At 42.4% G+C, this 20,331-nt stretch overlaps 1 protein-coding gene across 5 annotated transcripts in view; it reads left to right on the top strand.

Annotated features, from left to right (window-relative positions):
* The first annotated feature begins 1,351 nt into the window (after window positions 1-1,351).
* wnt5a (wingless-type MMTV integration site family, member 5a) overlaps window positions 1,352-20,331 on the top strand; it is a 42,673-nt gene continuing 23,693 nt past the window's right edge. The window contains exons 1-5 of one of the 5 annotated variants that reach the window (XM_080182659.1): window positions 4,094-4,182; window positions 11,733-11,836; window positions 13,739-13,869; window positions 15,162-15,409; window positions 18,320-18,612. In XM_080182659.1, coding sequence (XP_080038785.1) covers window positions 13,790-13,869; window positions 15,162-15,409; window positions 18,320-18,612 — 621 coding nt within the window. In that variant the 5' untranslated portion in view covers window positions 4,094-4,182; window positions 11,733-11,836; window positions 13,739-13,789. Of the gene's footprint in view, window positions 1,582-4,093; window positions 4,183-8,046; window positions 8,160-9,013; window positions 9,031-11,732; window positions 11,837-13,738; window positions 13,870-15,161; window positions 15,410-18,319; window positions 18,613-20,331 lie in introns of those variants that run through there. The other 4 variants (XM_080182667.1, XM_080182634.1, XM_080182652.1 and 1 more) reach the window with 4 other exon arrangements.

Genomic DNA, 20,331 nt, shown 5'->3' with positions numbered 1-20,331 from the left:
TGAGTTCCTCCACAGCGTAAATTCCAACCACAAGAGATCTAGTGGCCAATCAGATGCTGCAGTAAGAGTGGTGGCTGCTACCAACACTGTACCCACCAGAGGCCTAGAATTATTGTGCGACCCCAGACAAAAGGTGAGTGAGGATTGGAGGGGGTTGCATGGCAGTGGCGGCGGGAGGGGAGTTGAAGGAAAGGGTGTGGTGGGGGGGGGGCGGATACTTTGAGCCAATAACTCTCACCCGAGGCCAGACGGCATGAATGGGCATAGCATTCTTGACAATGAGACCCGAGCAAAGCTGGCTGTCCTGTCAGGTAATCCCTGAGTCACCACCAAATTGCAGTGATGAGCGTCAATTCCTCCATTGATGAGCCTAACTGATATCCCTGCCGCCGGGAATCCCGCCTCAGCATCTCCCCGTTCTGAATCAGGGGGAGAGATTTCCCGCCACCGGGAGACTGAAACGCTGCCTGTCCCCGACCAGCCTGGCTGCCGCCGGGACAGGCTGCTTTAAATCCAGCCCAACACTGCATTACAATGAGTAGTGCTGGATATAACAAACCATGGCATCCGCGACTAAAAACACACATGCTGCATAACCCTCCTGAATCCACCATTTCATTCAATTTCCCAGTTACAAAACTGAAACCTAAAAGCTGCCTAAACTAGCCAATTATGACTTTAAAAAAAGTTTAGTTTTGCTTTATTATATAATGCTTGTGATTAGGTAAATTGTCAGGCAGGAATTGGGGTGGGGGGGGGACTTTAATATATTTTATAGATTTCGCTTGAGAATTCTGGTTTGTTGGTGAGTGATTAATTTGGATTTCTCTCCCCTGTGATTAAGCAAATGTCTTGATCGCCCTGGTATCCGCTCTCTGGGGCCAACGCACCGATATTTCTGCAAGTTCTTGTTCTGAACAGTATACACATTTTAGATAAACTCTGGCGACTGGCGGATTTCAATGCGCGTCCCTTCGAAAAGTCAAAACGCTCGGATTGACCGATAAATAATGACAGGGGGGTTACATCCTGTTTAGAGATAGCCCCATAAACTGAACAGAGTTCCTTATTGTTTTACTTAAGGTGAACTGCCTTCCCAACGCCCATTAAAACCGTTAGCTCGATTAGAAACCTTTATTTAGTGTAAAGTATCACCCTGGTAATGTGCTGTTGCTGCAAAGCCCAAAATGTTAGCCTTGGATACAAAGATGCCGCGGTGACTTCTCCCTCCCTCTGTGTGTGTGTCTCCCACCCTTTCCGGAAGTAAGGCCGTCAGTAATTACAGCATTTGGAGCTAGTTGCCTTAGCAAAGCTGAGTCTGAGACCTGTAGCTCCTACCAATAAAAAGGGGTGAGCCGACGCTATGTACTCCGTGCCTTTAACGCTGAAGTCTGTGATATGAGACGGTCCCAGTTCTGTCTGAACTGTTAAAGCGGCTGTGTCATGAGGACTGTGGACCCTAGTGTGATGGAGTGAAATTAGCAGGCGACACTTCCTCCGAGAGCAGCCCGAACTCTGAGATCTTCATTCACAACTTGCTGGATGTTGGAAAGATCCGTGATCAGAGTGGATGGCTGTGAGGTAACAGCTTTCTTCTGTCCTCCCATAATAGCCTTGAACTGTGAAATGAAGACTTTTTTAAGTTGTGTTCCCTAACATAAAATGTCTGGAATAAACACAGGGGTTCTTTGAGTTGCTGTTTATTTTGCAAGTAAAATCGAACCAATTGTGTGGATGTTGGGGGGGGGGGGCGGTGGGGTGGAGAGCAGGGGCGGAATGTTCCCTTTTTTAAAAATCAATTTTAACACGCTGCTCTGCTGTAAACCTTGATCTAGGTTGTGTTTGATACGACATCTAAAGTCAAGGATGCTCCATCATGCAGCCCACCAACTCCTGCGCCCTTCCTACACGCCCCTCCCCCCCCCCCACCCCAGCCCAAAGCAACTTGGTCAGATTTGTGTTTGCACTTCTCGTTTGGTGCTTCAATTTGTTGGAATTTTATGGGCCTAGGGCTTTGGAGAAGGCTCTTTGTTGATGTAATTGCCTCCCTAAGTGGATAAATTAGATCACCGGCATTTCTAACTATCAGCAACTTGTTGCATAGGTAAATTAATGATTTCAAACTGGAAACGTGCACATCCTCAAACTCCATGTTCTGAATGGACCTACCTAATATTAAGTTGATCTCTCCCTACACCCTAGCTATAATTGGAACACTACATTCTGCATGCTCTGGTTTCCTTTTCTATGAACGGTATGCTTTGTCTGTGTAGCTTGCGAGAAACAATACTTTTCACTGTATACTAATACATATGACAATAATAAATCAAACCGAATGTAACTATATTCGGCACTCACGTTTCCTTCTCTATGAACGGTATGCTTTGTCTGTATAGCGCGCAAGAAACAATACTTTTCACTGCATACTAATACATGTGACAATAATAACTCAAATCAAATCAAATGTAACACTACATTTTGCACGCTCCTTTTCTCTATGAATGGTTTGCTTTGTATAGAGCGCAAGAAACAATACTTTTCACTGTATACCAATACATGTGACAATAATAAATTACATCAAACCAAAATGTTAGCCAGGTGTGCCTGGAAAACAGAAATTTGGACACTCTAATCTAATGGACTTTAAAATATTTTAATATTTTCCCGTAACTTCCCTATTGCACCAAAATATAAATCCATGGATGCATTTTTTTTAAATCAGCAATAACACACGTTTTCCTGATTAGACTGGTTCGTAACAAACACTATAATTAGCTGTTTACAGTTTATATCCCATTGTAATCTGAGTGAAACTGTGAGCTGCATTCAGCACGGTTGTGGTTTACATTGTTCACGCCTCAATAGCTTCTAGTTTTATCTGTGCCCTGCAAAAAAAAATCATTGAGAATCTTCGGTAAACAGATGTTGAAGTGTGTTTGTTTGGTGGTGGGCATGGGACATGCCAGCTTTAAAAATATTACTCAACTCCCCCTACCCTCCCTCCCAAAAAAAGTTGGGTAGGCGAGGGCGCGGCGCATGCGCGGGCCCCGGCTTGCCCGCGGGAGGAGTCAAAGCCTTTTCCGCAGAGTTCAGGAGGAAAAGCCCAGAGTGAGAATGAGAGCGGACAGGTGAGAGCGGAGGGGAGAGAGAGAGAAGCGAGGAAGGAAGGAGCACGGTCCTGTGGATAATGACCCAGCCTAGCCTGTGCTTGTGTGTCTCCAGCCAGGCTGCTGTGTGTGTGTACATGCTGCAGGACACCAGAGGATTTATTTATGTGAAGGGCTGCTGCTGCTGCCGCTGTTGCTACAAATCTGAAGGCTGAAGCCGCAAGAGGAGCTCAGGAAACACTTAGTGGCTGCAATCAGGGTGTGGGTGGTGTTGGGGGTGGGTGGGGGGAGGAAGAGACAGACACACACAAGAGAAAAAAAAATCCTCCCAAGTCTTCCTTCTCCTTGACCACAACCCTCACTCAGGATGTCAGAAAGGACTTTTGAACCATGCTCGCAGGACACTTTGCTCTCCGCCAATTCGCTCTGCTAACAGCTCGGAAGGCTGGTGGAGAATACGGCTGCCAAACCCCACTCAAAGTTCAAGCAAAAACCTGATTTGGACTTGTGCGGGGGGGAGAAAAAGGAAATCTTGCCGAAGTTTGCCTATCTGAAACCTGTGCCAGCAGAGATCAAGTGTGTGTGTGTGTGTGTGTGTGTCTGCTGGGGGGGCTGGCTGGCTGGCTGGGTGAAGCACTGGAAGTTTATTGCTGACGATCTGGCCAAAGGCATCTTGTTGCTGAATATCTTACTTCTTCCAAAGTGTTTCCGCACATCACGCCCACAGTTTGTTAGCAGCACTAATTATTTCTATTGCAGATGGACATTGTTGTAAATAGTCTTCGTTCCTTGGAAGACTGGCGGTATTCTCCGCCTGCATCAGTTTAAAAAAAGAGGGGGAATGCGGCTGAGACGCTTAATTCATTGATCCGGGTTTAAATCGTTCGATCTGAAAGCCAATTTTTTTCATCGCCTTTTGATCCTCGGAGCTCTTTCGCTAAGGACATCTCGTGCTTAACCCGTTTTCACGCTTTGGACAGAGGGGATTGAAGCACAAGATCACTGAAGAGGAATTACCTGCTTGATACTGTAATCTTGGATTACTTGGTGACCGCTTTGCCAAAGAAATATGGGGGTAGGTCTGTCCGCCTTGTCTGCTGCAGCATTCGTGGCTCTCTCTTTTAGACAGAGATGTACGTTTTGTTATTCTCTCAATAAGGGACCGAGGCTTTTGTATAAGTAAGCGTGTAGTCACTGTGAGATTGGTAAACATTTCTGACATAGGTTGTAATAGTGAATTAATCTCTATCTCTTGTGTGTCCATTCCAACTTCAGTCAGGATTCTCGCTTCAGTACTGTACACTGCTAACACTTTTTTTAGAAGTTGTACCCGGACAGATCAGAGAGCTCGATGTAACGTTAAAGCCCCACAATAAGACTATGTCAGGAGTTGCAAAAGTTCATTAATTTTAATTGTAATAATTGAGCCTATTTTTATAGGACAGCATGCAATAACACAACATGATTCGAAGTCCAGTAAATAACTTGTTTCAGTTTGGACATGGACATTGGGCAGTACAGATATTACTGTACACGCGGTATGTGTGTGTGTGTATGTTCCACTTCTCTTGGGTGTACAGGACTTGCTCATGACATGAAAACACGGAGTGTGTGTTTAATTACATTTTAAATATTTGAAATGTTGCAGATATATTTTTCAATCTGTGTGGGTTAGGACCTAACTGGTTCGGTCGTCAAACGGTGTATAGCTCCATCTAGTGTGGAGATGCCTTCATGTGACGGTCTCATTCCACCCCCCCGCCCCCGAAAAAATCCCTCAATATTTTTAAACACGGCATCATTCCAGCTGAGAAGCCAAAGAGAGGTCAAAAAAAACGGTTTCAGAATGTCACCGTTAACGTTAAAACGCCAAGGGAGTGTGCCCTAACGAGATGAATCTCAGACAAAGACACATTTTACTCCCCCATTAGACATCAGGTTGAAAGCAAAGCGGTGATTTGAAGTCACATTTTAAGGAGTGAGACTTGTCAGTTTGGTAGATTGCCGCTTGAAGAATGTGTAAAAAAAAAATCCCTCAAACGCCGCAGAACTGCTCCCTGTAAAATGATTCCCAGTTTTTCGACAGACTCGAGCTGCAATCCTTGACTAGAACGAGTTTGATTTGGTTTTACAACCTTGTCAAATCCACGATTTTAATGAATTGCCGAAGAAAATCTAGCCGTCCGCCTGTCTCAGATGAGCAGCGGAGTTGAGGACTCGTTCACCCCCCAACCAGTACTCGCTGACCCCGGCCGGGCACGGGTGAAACCTCCTCTGATTTGGCAAAGATTGAAAAATAAGAAATGAGCTTGTTCAAAAGCCATGGTACTTTTAAAACCCAGAGCAAAGGAATTTGGCAAAGGGGCAAGGCCCGGATTTTCTGGCAGTTTAAGATGGGCTGGCTGCGTTTGAAGGTGGTGGATTAGGACTTGTCCCTGCAAAAAGGACGTTATTCACAAGATTAACACTAAAGTCATTTAGAAAGCGATGCAAAAGATTACAATGCAAGATTGCCACCAGTTTGCGCACATGGCGTGGCTGGGATTCCACATTTATCAGGAAACCGCCAGCATTTATGTCTAAGCACTGACTGCTCAATCAATCCACTGCACTGGACTGAATGAAAGGAATTGGCCATTCGTGCTGTAAACAGTGCAATGGTACTTTCCCAAACAATTGAGACTCTGCTTTTTGGATGTCGAGGCAGTTTGTCTTTTAAGGCTTCCGGGTGATCACGAATTAAAATGCTAATGGCTTGAGCAAAAACATAATAAAACAGTCCAGTGAAACAGCTTCTCGCTTTCACTCCCCGAGCTCTTATTTACCGACGCCAGTTTTGCATTATTATTATTTCAATTCTTATTATTTTAGCCGGACGTTAATCTTTCCAGTGTCCAAGGGGGTTTTCACAGTAATTTCATTGCAGTGTTAATTCAAGCTTACTTGTGACTAATAAAAAAAACTTTAACTTTTAAAAACTTTGATTTGTTAAATTCACCGCCTCACTTTGCACAGACACATAACGAATCCCACTTCTCCGAAATGAGAGGGGTTCAGGCGTGAGCGTGAAAGTGGCGAGTGGCTTTTTCCTGAGCAGAGGAAGAAGGGATCTTCTTAACAGGACTGGATTGCAACCGAATGGTAGTCCCACAGTCTCGAGTGCCCAAAGTAGTAAACTGGTTGATGGGGGCCGGGGGTGGGTGATGGTTGTCAATGGAATCGATAAATTATCTGATCAGAAATGTAGGTCAGATTGACGCGTTGTAATTGGCTGGGGTGACTGAATCCGCGAGGGGCAGGAGGCACTAACATGGGGGCGGAGGGAAAAGAACAGAGAACAAGATTCTCGGAGTTTGCAACAGAGCGAATGTTAATAACTGGGGGCTGTAGGAGTGTAATGCTGGCGGCTTGCCGGGGAGATGGGGGGTGCGGAGGGGGGAATCTCTGCTCTTGGAAGAGACTTACACAGTGGATGTTAGTGGGCGCGATGAACTCTGACTTTGGGACTTGTGTTAATAGTGATGGCTATCTTGTCTCAACCCCTTATCACCTCCCCCTGCCACCACCACCTTTATAAATTGGAATCCCAAATGAATGGCCAACAAGGGATTTTTCTTGGTGGGAATTGAACGGTTGAGATTAATTTCTCCACAAAGGATGTTTTGAAAACAAAAAAAATCTTAATTTCGAGTTTCCCGTTGTCTGGTTGCTGCTTGCAAAGTTCAATGGCTTTGCATATTAATTTTAATGAAGATTATTGTCCTTACTTATTGACAATACTTGAGACTTGTTTATTTTCTCTTGTGAATGTAAATACATCACATCCCGCTGATACTCCAGGCTCGTTAACTCTTTTGTTGACGCTGTTTTGTGAAACTGGTAATTCCAATAACTCATCTGCCACAAATGTTTAGTTTTATGAAAACACTTAGAACGACACAGGGAGAGAGGTCTTTCTAAAATGCTTCTTAAAAAGATTAGTGCTGCATATGTCGAAACGGTCTCTTTGGACTATTAGAAGAATGCAATGTAACAAGAATACTGTAGCGGTCACAGAGAGATGTTTAAAACGGTACCCCTCTTTAAGCCGTGTGAAATACCGACTTGATGCAATGCAATCTGCTGTCCCCTACCTTTAAAAAATTGAATTTGAAAGATAGTTACTTTTGGAAGTGCAGTAATTGAGTTTAATCCGCCGAGTTAGTACAGCTGAGCCCCGGTTTGTTGCAGCTGTTACCTTTTCATGTTGGTGACGGGAGAGTGGAAACTCTGTCGGTGCCCTCTCCAGCTTCCAGTGGAATTGAGGTGCTTTGTTTTCGGAGGTATCCCTCTCCCTCCCGCTAGATCATTACAGAGGAAAGGGAGCCCCCGTGCGTTGAACGTAGGGCGTCTGGAGTCCCAGCTCCAAGCTGATTATTGAAAGGACGGAGAGGACTTTGACGGGAAGTGGTTTTTTTTTGTTGGGGGGGGGGGGGGGGGGCGGAATGTATTTAGGTGCCACACTTCTGAAACTGAATTTCTGACAGCCGCCCGAATTTCTCATTCTGATCCTCGTTTAAGTAGATTGAGTGCTTCAGACCGAACACAAATCCCCCAAGTTGCTCTGCCAGTTTCATCTCCCAGCCTTGTGCTTTCAAAATGAGCACGCATTTCAACAACAGCAAAAGAATGAAAGAAATGTTTGTAGGGAATGTAAATAAATGCCCCGCAGGATGTCCTTTGAAAACTTTCCTGCGTATATATACACATATATATATAAACCCCCAAATGAACACGGTTGAATTCACGTCTCTTATTTTGATCGTTATCATGTAATCGTGTGGCGGAAGTAAAGTTTGTGTCGTGAGGAAACCTCATTCTTCCACTCACTGTGAGTTGCGGTGCAGCCGTCTGCCCGAGCTGTACAAAGTGGTGGCTGCCTGGTAACCGCACTAAGTTCCTCTCTTGATAGCTGAGCGCCTCTAGCTTTCCCGGCACCTCGGCGAACACGTAGACCGATGGTTTTGATATTGCTTTTTCAATTTGGCTTTGGAGATGGGAATTTTCAAATCAGTAAGTGCGACTGGAGACAGGCCGGGTGATAAATGAGCAGTCTGTGACATCTTGCTGATTGATGCGTGTGGCTGTAAGGTGAAGTTGCTCTGTGCTCCATCATGTTTGGGACAACAAACTCGGTAAAAGGTGTTTGGCCGACTCTCTCCTTCCCCTCTCCCCACTTCGCTCCTTCTAAAACAAAAGGCATCTAGTGAAAAACTGGTACAATTTGCCTTGTAAGAATATAAAACAAAACTAGCCGGTCGCTGGGATGTGATGCGCTTTAATTTAACAGAAGCAGGGATCCAAAGGGATCGCCAGTTCCTGTGGCAGTCCGTGGGCTTGTAATAACTTGTTGCTTCTCCACTATGAAACCGACGACTATGAGGCACGACTTATCCGAACCATGTAGGTGTAAATAATTCTTGGTTCGATGTCTAACTTGTCAGTCATTATTCTCATTTCCCCCTGGTCCTAATGTGAAAATTAGGGCTCTGGGAAGTGCTTCGGAGTGTGCTCTGCAACCTCCGCCCAGCTGATGTGATCGGAACGGTTTCCTGTTTAAATATTTCTGCTCGCGAAGATATTTACACAACTTTTTGTTGCTCCCCTAACATGTCCTAAGTGCACTTAGTACATTTTATATAAACAAATATTGTGACTACTAGCGGTAGTGCGCTTATCTCGCGTCGATTATCTACCATCAAACAGCCAAGGGAAGGACGGTTGACTCCGTAGAATCCTATCATCTGTTAGTGTATCAGGTTGCAGTCTGAATATTTCACCGATAAAACATAAAAAGCAGCACAGGGCCCGCAGGACATTTTATCTATCGACCTAAACATTGGAATTTGACGTGAACCGCAGAGAGAAAAGAAACTAAGGACCGGTGAAATTGGATTTCTTTATATATTTACTGTCTAGAACCCTGACAGTGAATTGACCGATGTTTCATTTCAGGCTTAGTCGTGTTGTTTATGTATTTTTTGTGGAACTATAGTGTCAGCTTGCCACTAAATAACCTATTTGGTTCCCTTCGGGGTGAGTTAGTTTGTGAAAAGTAACCCTTAAAATGTTTAGTCCCTGGCAGATGTTTTCCGGAGGCCGGAACGTTAACTCATTTCTATCAGGCCAATTTTAATCTCAATGCCTCAAATGATTAAATCGATCTTCGTCATTGCGACCAAAGGCGGGTGTTATTTGTCTTTTGAGTATTTGAACATTAACTGTATGTATAGTCGCTGATAAATCCTGTAATTTTAACAGTATGTCTATGTGTATGATCACACAGTTGGCGGTATTCTCCCCCATTTAAAAGGAGTTTCCCCTGTAAGTTTACATCGACTGGGCTCTGACTAATTGTTCAATGTTATCATAATCTTGGTTTAAAGTTCACACTTCATTTCTGAAATTATTTCGAGAATTTTCAATTATCTCCAGAAACAATGGGAGCCAGAGCTAGTTTTTGAAGCTTTATTGTGGTTTGTGGCACGTTATGCGCAGAGAACGTGTTTCTCAAAACGAAGGTCCGCTCGAGATTAGAAAAATTGTAAAACTTTCTGTTTCTATCTAAATTGAGAACTAGCTGATTCAATATTTGCACCTTGCTATCCAGTCGCTTTTAGCGAATAGTCCATAGCATGCTCTTTAGCTTGGAAATAGTTGCTATGAAAATCACTGTCTCTTAGAATTCATTCTCAGTAGACTTTCGAATTCTTGATCCAATGCAATATTTTAACACCAATACAAAATGCTCAATTACAATTTAGCAGTTTTGAAGTGATGCTATTGACATCTCGAATTTTCAAATGCCAAGGCTCAACATTCCACTCATCTCCCCAGTATGGCTAATAAGTGAAGAAATAAGAAGTACGCTGCTGACAGATTCTTTAAGCTTTTGTATTTTTTGCACAGAGGAGAGGCACACCTCTGCCCCTCACAAGCAAGAAACCAGTCCAGACACAATTGTGGCCGTATCATTAACCCACAAATATCTGAAAAGTGGGTGGAGAAGTGCCGATGAATTTCTGGACGCAAGCGGCTGTTTTTAACCTTTACCTTGGAGGAGAATCTGATAGAGATGCTTACAACAATGGCATTCTTAGACTGGCTATTCTTTGGTGGCACTCCAAATAGCTTTTTTTTTGTCCAAATGACAGTTGCCCGAAAGTATACTTTATTAAATCCTGCATGCATGCAGAGAGACTGAAATAGCCAATCTCCACTTTCTTTACAGCTTGGCAATCTTTCCAGAGTGTACCTGTTGAGGACCTATTTGCTGCATAGCTTCTTTCTCCATTGCCGATTGAACCAAAACCAGGCGGCATTGTAAAATGATATGAGGCATAACGTCCCCGTTTGAATCCATGGAGTGTTCCCTGTTTCTGATCCCAGAAGGTTCCCTTCATCCAGGATTCTTCTTGGGTTAATCTGAAAGCTGATTTGCGGGGCCGCTGAATCAGGGGATGCTTAGAACTGAGAGTGGAGGCCCTGACCCAGTTACCTTAACATTCAATATTATATCACATCAGGGTACATTTACAACAGGCGAGGTTAATTATTTAGCCGTTGGTAGAAGGAACATTAATCTATTGGCAGAATAATGTTCGGTCTTGAAGTTTATGGGAGTGTATCAGTGACATTACCTTTAATATACTAAGAGAAACATGTTAATACAAAGGCGAGATGAATGCAACCAATTTCATTATTCAAAATCCTATTATAAATTGCAAGTATCCATTACAGATTATGAGAGGCTACCAGACACGTTTAATCTGAGTGTGAGGGCCTCTGTCTTCATTCAATAGTAGCCGCACATTTGATTCCCTCCCCAGTTAACGGCGCTCATTCTTGCTAACCTTGCCCCGCTGCATTATTACCCTGCCGCACTCCCACGATTGTTGGGTCGATTGGCAACCGGTCTGGTATATTTTCACGCCAGAGGCAGAACGGGGAGATCAATGCAATCATATCCCTGTGCGCAGATCTGGCAAGCAAGCTAAATATTTTCCTTTGCGAGTGGATCGCTCCTTCGGTCCATTTGTTTGCTTAGTTGGGAGTGTTTTCAGTCGAAACCCAAATATTTGAAATGTCACCTCGATATTGGAGAAAGCCCCGTGCGTTAGCTTTACCAACCGCCCCCCCCCACCCCAAAATACACACTCGCATAACTTAACTTTGATTTCGTGCAGCCCGAGATGGGGAGAATAGAAAACGCCTACTGCCGCTTGCCAAAAGTCGAATGAGATGTTAGAATATGTAAATTGTCGATGAAAACTTATGTCTAACAATTTGATATCATGCTCCGCCAATAGAAAGCAGCATGAGGAGTTGTGCAATTCCTGTAGAAACCAGTGCAGTCCGAAATTGGAAACATGAATGTAGCCAGGCTGGGAACAAAAAGGGGTCTTTAATTGATGGGCGCGGTGCCGTTTCTATTTAGGATTTTTTATATAAAAAAAGTTAGCTGCACTGCAGCCTGCTAACATAAGGAACAGATGTTTGGTCGGATTTGATTAAACATTGGTGACGGAAGCATTTATATGGCGTTGTCGAAAATAAAACACTTTAGAAATTTCATACTTTTGACAGTTGACTCGGGGGTCGACAAAGTTGCAGGGAATAAACTAATTATGAAAGAACCCACACCCCCTCATGTTTTGGCTTAACTTCACACTGACTGGATAGATTTTGGGGTGAGTACTTTGGTCAATAAAATGACCCTTTTTTTCCCGACCTTGCCAAATGTCGAGGGTTGCTTAGAGAATTTGCTGTCCCAGTGATGTTTTGTGTTTCGGATGCGGTGCACGCTGTGTGGATTGTCACTGCCTGCTCCAGCTGCAGCGAGGTAGGCTGAGTTGATTTCTGTTGCGTTTGACTGATAAATTTGGACTCCGTTAACAGAAACTATTCTCCGGGTGAGAGGCACGGCGGATTGTATTCCCGAAAGAGCGTGTGCATCACTCGAATTCGCAACCGTTAATAACCTTGGTGCACAACGCTGACAGCCCGGTTGCGCGTCTGCAGGGAAAAGCTTTGAATGTGATATTGAATTTGATGTTCTCTCCACTGCAAACGCGGCAATGAATTCTCCAGAAATCCTCCAGCACATCCCAGGGATGTCTTTAGGACGTGACGTGTGTGCACAATAGAAAGTTAATAAAATGATTTGTTGCGCTTTTTTTCGAGGGGGGTGGGGGGTGGTGGTTAATAGTTTAACGTGACGCCCCGTCACCATAGATCAATTCTTTCCCCATCCCCATTCCGCCACACATAAATCTTACCAGCGATGGGAAGTGATGCTGGATGACCTCTCCGATTTTCTAGGTACTTGCCACCTGTTAGGGAAGTGTTTCTTCCCGGGGGGAACATGCTGCCTCAGTTGAGACACGAATTCAAGTCTTCAGTCATCCCTGGTTAGCCCAAGACGACAATCAAAGCCTTAAATAATCTCACACCAACTTTCGCCTTTAAAAAAAATAGATCTTTAATTGACTTATCAGGATTCGTTTGTGAAAGTAGAGACTGTATCCTTATCCAGTTGTGGAAATGTTATTTGAATTCGTACTCATCCATTTAAGGGGATTATTATGGTTATTAACAAAAGAAACATGTTTTTTGTTACATTTATTTGACCTTTTGCTATGGAATCAAACGGCTTCTGTCTCAAGCCGTCCCACTCCTTGTACAAGACGGGCTAATGACTTCGGCCCTGAAGAATAGAGACTTGTTCAGCCTCCCACCTAATTTTGGGTCACTTCACCTAGCCGATCTGACTTGTAACCTGCAAGCTTTAACACGGACAGGCAATGCCGCCGACACTAAAGTACAATTATTATTTCTTATGTATATTGCTTTCGGAAGATTCGAATGACCCAGGGAGTGCTGGAGAATCCCGTCAGTTTTACGGCCAAATCCCTTCCGATGACCATCTCTTATGATTTTAAACTCCAAAACCAAACCGGGAGTCCACCACTTCTTGGCTAATATTTACATGTAAATTAATCATCTCCTGTGAGAATAATTAAGGAGATTTCTCCCCCTTTTCGTTTAGTTACTTTGGCTATATTTGAAAATGATCCAGAAGGAAAAAATAACCCGGTGCAGGATCAGCCTGAATGCAAACAGGACAGAGGATGTTTAGGGATTTGAAATGTTCTCCTGTATTATAGACTTTTCAGAACGGCATCAGCTCTCCAGTGTTAGAGAGCCCGCTTTGTCTAAGTGTGATTTATTAAGAAGCAAGCTATGAAAGTACTGCTGCTTTGATCATGCCACGTTAATGTTTTCTGCACGGAATATTGCGCTCTTCATTTGCCCCATCGAGGCATTCCAGCAGCTTCATAACCAAATGATCTTTTTTAAGACTATCTTGTCTGGACTGCAATAGCCCGCCAATTACAGTGATTCCAACACATCTGGTAAATTGTACCAGATGTGTGCGAGCTAGTGGTCAGCCAATAGGAGATGGTCCTTGAACGTAGGGAGCCACCTTTTCACCTAACATCATTGTGTTACTAGTCATCATTGTTCTGGATCTGTCTGTATGCTCCCCGGCTTCCTTGATGTGCATTGGGTTATGGTTTGTGTCGTTGCAGAGTGGGGGAGAGACAACGCAAGGAGCGGTCTATTCAGCGTTAAAAAGTGCGATGGCCTGGAGATACCTGCTGGTCACTGCCACTCTCCTATCGGGCTGCAAGCAGGTCCTGGTGGAAGCAAACTCCTGGTGGTGAGTTCCACATTTTAAAAAATAATCTTAATATTAGTTCAGTATAAACTTCATTCGTTCAAATGTCAGTCCGAGCTGCATTATTCTGGGGCAAATCCGTCAAACACTCTGGTGTGATCTGTATATACACACGTAGACATCCATACCAGTACAGAGTCTGCCCCTGTACACTTATCTCGATGTGATGTCCATTTTACTGGCTTTTGCCCAGCAAAGAACATTCATTTCATGATATAAAGATATTTTAAAAAATGGGGAACCCAATCGTCATCTCCCCGAAGTTGTTTATCCAGAGATAGTACATTTGGAAAGCTGTCTGTCTGGGGTCCAGACAGATATTGCCACAGTGCGTTACATTTTGCAATGTGGCAGGCTCCTGGCATTTTCCAACTCTCCGGAGATACAGTTATGAAGGTTAGAGGCGGGGGGGGGGGGGCTTCAGAAGTAACTGACAGAATGAAGGGATTCCCTTGTGCGGGCGAGTTTTTTCGATGCTTGTCCTCTCAGGGATTTTGTCACACCAGGGAAGTGAATTACTCTTGAATGAATCCTTCTGTAACTTCACTGTAGAGTTTAGAGAAAAAAAACCGGTGGTGGGATAGTCGCTCATTTTCACATTGTCCTTCCTCACACCGAGACCTGTCTACAGAAGTACCAGTTAATTAGCAAAACTGAACATAAATTTAATACTTAAAGTTACTGTGTTTGTTCAGAGCTGATTTGTTGCAGTGGCCTGAAATATATACTGATAGCACACGCCTTGACAATATTGAATTAACACACGGAACAACTATTACTGGCTGAAAGAACACGGATTTAAATCGAGTTAATTTAAGTAATTCAATCTGAACTGTAAAAAAAACTCCTGAGTTTTTTTCGAATGCTTTTCATTGTTGCACCAGATCCACTTTGGAATATTACAGCTGTTGTTTTCACACGGAATGAATTTAAGCAAGGATATTCGAGGAATAACTATGTTCACCAACAACCTCCAATTATTAAAACGTATTTAATTCTCAAATGTCTAATATTTATTTTCTGAATGTACACCAACTGAATCAATTTTCACACATTGCCTTGCTGCAGGTGACACTAGCTTTAAGTATCCCGAATGATTTTAGTACCTTTTATCTTCACCATTTGCTATCTCTCCCTTGTAGACCTCATAGATTATGTCTACCCTTTTCATTTAGCTCTCTGGCCAAAATCATAACATGTTTGGAAGTCTTCCTTTGAAATGATTGAAATGATGGTGAATTTTACCAAATCCTTTATTTCTCCCCCCACTTCAGGTCTTTAGCCATGAATCCCATTCAGATCCCAGAGGTGTACATTATGGGAGCTCAGCCTTTGTGTAGTCAGCTGGCTGGGCTTTCCCAAGGCCAGAAGAAGCTTTGCCAGCTGTACCGGGATCACATGCAGTATATTGGAGAGGGCGCCAAGACTGGCATCAAAGAATGCCAACATCAGTTCAGACATCGGCGGTGGAACTGCAGCACTGTTGACAACACGTCTGTCTTCGGCAGGGTCATGCAGATAGGTACATTTCCCCCAAAAGAATGCATGTTGTGTTAGAAATTGCAGTTTGTGTGTACATTTGCATAAGTATATATTTTTTCACTGCACTGCAGAAATAAACAAATTGACACATCTTTTGTTTGTTCACATAGTTCCTGATATTCTCCTGCTTGAGTTTCCCAAAGCCATTCCATTCTTATTAAAAATAGCTTGCTTTTTTATCTTTTTTTTCCTTTAAAGCATCTGATGCATTTGTACCATCAATGATTATTTTCAAAAACTTTCCACAAAGTCCTGCACGAGAAAAAGAAATCTTAATGATAGCACCCGCTATTAAAATAAAAATACAGCAAAATAAGGAAAGACATAAACTGACTACAAGTAATGGGCCATCATACTTAGATTAAAACAAACTCATCTGATATCATCAGGCAATTTCAAATATTCCACTCAGTCGCAGACCTTGCCAGATATAACTTGCAGTTGCAACCATGCTACCACGAAGATCAATATGTGCCGAGAACAGTCTGTGACTAGCAAGACCCATGTTAAATCGTTAGCATATCACAGCCTCATCGCAGGAAAAATCTTTGCATGCGCAGATGTAGAGTTGAAGTCCTTGCTGGTATTAATGTTTATAGCATCTGAGTAGACATGCCTATTTTACTAATAGTTGGTTACTAGTTAAATATACAGATTAGTTAAAAGCGATAGAGATAAAGACTTTATGATTTAATTTCATTGTTTTAAACCCAATTTTTTCAACATTTTTGACTTCATCAAAGATGGGGGCCAGAATTTTACTGCCCTGCCCCGCCTGCCACAGAAATTGGAATGGGCGAAGGGTGAACATCGAGAGGTCCGTTGACCTCGGGTGGGATTTTATGGTTTTGGGACTAGTGAGGCCGTAAAATGCTGCCTGTGGATTCTGTATCTCTTTCACAACTTGATAGGGGCATGTTGAATTCTTTAGAGCAGCACAGTTGCACTGGTTAAAGTCTGTGGTTCAATGACAGCTGAGTCTTCATCTGGCTTTGGGTTGGCTTTGGGCAGACCACATCAGGAGAAGAGACATGCTCAAACTGCCAGAGATTTACGTTTGAATTGAGATTTTTAAAAAAAATCTTTCATGCAAACATACATTTATTTAGTCTTCAAGTTTACCAACTTGATTCTATAATTCAATTCAATATATATGCCCGAATCAACATCACTTAAAGCAGATTATCTGGTCATTATCGCATTGCTGTTTGTTGGACTTTGTTATGATCAAATTGGCTGCTACATTTCCTACATTAATACAGCGACAACACTTCAAAAAGATAACTCATTGACTGTGAATTGCTTTTGGATGTTCCAAGGTCATGAAACGCACCGTATAGATGCATGTCTTTCTTTTATAAGATATGAAAAGCTTGGCTTCTAGTACTGTCACAGAACCAAGCTGTATGTTCAAGGTACCTTTCATCATAATTAACCCCAGCATAATCATGCCTATGAAAATGATAGTTTAGCAGCACCCTTAGGTGTGGGCAGGCATTGTGTTCTTTACACCTTTAGTTGTAGTTCACCTATCCAGCTTTGGCCAGTGCCCATTGAGACCATAGATTTAATTTTTTGTTGTATTTCAAACTTCAGTTCCTGTTTTGTGTTTTAATACAAACTGGAAACCAGTTAAAAATCATGGATAAAAGCAAATTACTGCGGATGCTAGAATCTGAAGCCAAAAGAGAAAATGCTGGAAAATCTCAGTAGGTCTGGCAACATCTGTAAGGAGAGAAAAGAGCTACGTTTTGAGTCCAGGTGACCTTTTGTCAAAGCTAAAAGACGTAAAAAGTGGCTTTTAGCTTTGACAAAGGGTCATCTGAACTCAAAACGTCAACTCTTTTCTCTCCTTACAGTTAAAAACCATGATCTGGTGAAAAAATCAGAACAAATATCACCCATTGCTCATATGCAAAAACTGATATAATGACGGAGTGAAGTTTCATGTTTTTATATTTGATGATGATACTTTTTTATTACTTTCCTCTCTCATTCTAACCTTAACTAGCGCATGGCACCACTGGCAAGGTATGTCAGGGCTAATTGCTTTTCAGTTTTGGCCTGCTGGAAAGCAAAGGATCCAGCTTGCCTTCAAGTTGCATGCATCCACCTGGAATCCTTCGTGGTTCCTTTGCACTTCTTCTGCATTTATTCCTCATGTGGCCTCATGCAGCTCTTCTCTACCTAACAGACAAGCTCTTTCAGTTACCACTAGGTTACCACTCTTAAATACATTAAATATTCATTGATGCAAATAATTTAAAAATATATTCAAGTTCTGCCACAATGCCTGATTGGCTGTTTTTACATTTGGTGATATGCCAATAAGTTTGAATGGGAACTTGAGCAAAACAACCTCTTAAAGGTTTCACAGTTCTGAGTGCAGTTTGTGTCTGGCCCTTCGATTATACTCATAGCGGTAACTCATGGTCATGATGGCCAACAGTAATGTAACTCTATCCTACAAAAGCAATGCTTGTTACTTTTTTTCAAAGGATTTACAGAAGAAGATTACAAATAGCTCAGTTAGGTTCTATTTTTCATTTTCACTTGTCTTAATTCCCCAAGAAGATGTAGGTTACAGCATTTCTTGCTAATACTCTCGAAGTAATCAACATAATCTTAAATATACTGCAGATCCCAACTGCAATCTGTTTGAGAGAGTCAGGCATGTAGCACTAGTTTAGTAGGGTAGTGTCTTCTCCTTTGTTTGGATAACATGTCATGTGCATGATTATTACACCTTTCCAACTACTGAGAGCCTTCTGGACTTCCACAAATATGTAGGAACTAGGTTTTCAAACAGAGTATGAATGCATTTTAAAAAAATATAAAGTGATTGATTGACTCTCCTGCACTGATACCATTTCTATATATTTTCCATTAGGAAGCCGAGAGACTGCTTTCACCTATGGGATCTCTGCTGCTGGAGTGGTGCATGCTATCAGCCGGGCTTGTCGCGAAGGGGAGCTTGCCACTTGTGGTTGCAGTCGTACTGCACGGCCCAAGGATTTACCACGTGACTGGCTATGGGGTGGCTGTGGAGATAACGTAGAGTATGGCTACCGCTTCGCAAAGGAGTTTGTGGATGCCAGGGAGAGGGAGAAGATCTATCAGAAAGGAACATATGATAGTGCCAGGACGTTCATGAACCTGCATAACAATGAGGCTGGAAGAAGGGTAAATTGATCTTTCATACCTTGAATTTATTTATGATACAAAGATGTAATTTTCATCTACAGGAATAGATTGAAGCGGTATCCCATTCATATAATATTTTCCATTCTTTGGTTGTTCATTTTAAAAATTGACTGCAAATAATTTTGTTCTTTCATGAATACTTGTGGCCAATTTTGGAATGCCCTAAAATATCAATTCCAATTGGTGGGTGGCCTCTTAATCAAGAAATGAGAGATTCTAGCCGCACTCTAGGGTTGACACTCCGGTGTCGTATTGAGGGAATGCTACTTTGTAAGAAGTTCTGTCCTTCAGGTGAGGCCTGCTTGTTAACAAAGGAAAAGATTGTGTCTGTCAGAGATGTACATAGTAACTTGTGGGTTGATTCAGAAGATGTCTTCATCTTCATTAAGGAGAGAGATGATGCAGACATTTTAGTTGAAGTGAAGTGTGAATTATTAGATACAATAATCCAAAGATATGCAGGTTAGGTGGATTGGCTCGGCTAAATTGCCCCTTAATGTCCAAAGATGTGTAGGTTAAGTGGTAAATGCATGGGGTTATGGGAAAGGGTGGCTTAATTGAGTGCACAAAATTATGAGGGGCCCCGGCAGCGTGTACAGGAACACAAGACTTGTTTCCCCTAGCTGAGGAGTCAATTATCAGGTTTCAGCTGATCACTAGAAGGAATAGATGGGACATGTGGAAGAGACTTCTCACCCAGAAGGCGGTGGGCGTCTGGAATTCACTGCCTGAGTTGGTGATTGAGGCTGAAATGCTCAACTCATTTAAAAGGTGCCTGGATTTGCATCTGGAGTGCTGAAAAGCTACGGATCTGGTGCTGGAAAGTGGGAATAAATGGGCTGAATGGCCTCTTTCTACAATGTAACTTCTCTATGTTTCTAATTGTAAGGATTTTGGCTCGGGATCTCAAGGATATTAGTCAATTAGGGGATTTATTCAGTTCTTTCACTGAAATCTTCCTCAGAAATGACAATTAAATTGACCAGTGGACTTATTGCCAGTTTGTGGCACCTTGCGGTGTGAAAATGTGTTGCCACATTTATCCCTGTAATAGTAACTTCATCTTAACATCAGATAGAGGTTTCCCTTGCTTTTAAGATGAGGAATATATATAAAGTAGGGGAAAAAATAACATAGACATTGTTAATTAAAAAGTTGGCATATATCCTTTATTGTGCCTAGAATATATCAATTAAAAAAAAACAAACCATGCTTCGCTGGCGTTCATTGTTTAATTATCTATATTAATTTATGAAGAATTTATGTGTATGTACATATTCCTTAATTGTCCTCAAGAAAGTAGTGGTGACCCACCTTCTTCAAAATAACTGAGTGGATTATCAAGCCATTTGACACTGGCTTGTTTAAAAGTCAGCCAATTTATTTGGGTCTGGAGTCACATATAAATCCAACCAGGTGTAGATGGAAGACTCTTTCCCCGACAGGGCTCAAGTGAACTAAATGGATTTTTACAAAAATATGGTTGTTCCAGGCTCACCATTATTAATGCCAGTTTTTTATTCTGGATTGAGATAAATGAATTTAAATTTCCCAACTGCTGTGGTGGGATCTGAACCCTTGTCTCTGGATTACTAGTTCAGTAACATAGCAGCTTTACTGTTATACCCCTTAGGCCAGAAATGGAGTGAAATCTCAGGAAAAAATGGCAGTGTTGTCTCCAGTGAGAAAACCAGTGTG

Source organism: Carcharhinus amblyrhynchos, chromosome 3 (assembly GCF_965287045.1).
Source record: "Carcharhinus amblyrhynchos chromosome 3, sCarAmb.v2.hapA, whole genome shotgun sequence".
NCBI classification, from domain to species: Eukaryota; Metazoa; Chordata; class Chondrichthyes; order Carcharhiniformes; family Carcharhinidae; genus Carcharhinus; species Carcharhinus amblyrhynchos.
This window is presented reverse-complemented; position numbering and strand designations above follow the sequence as displayed.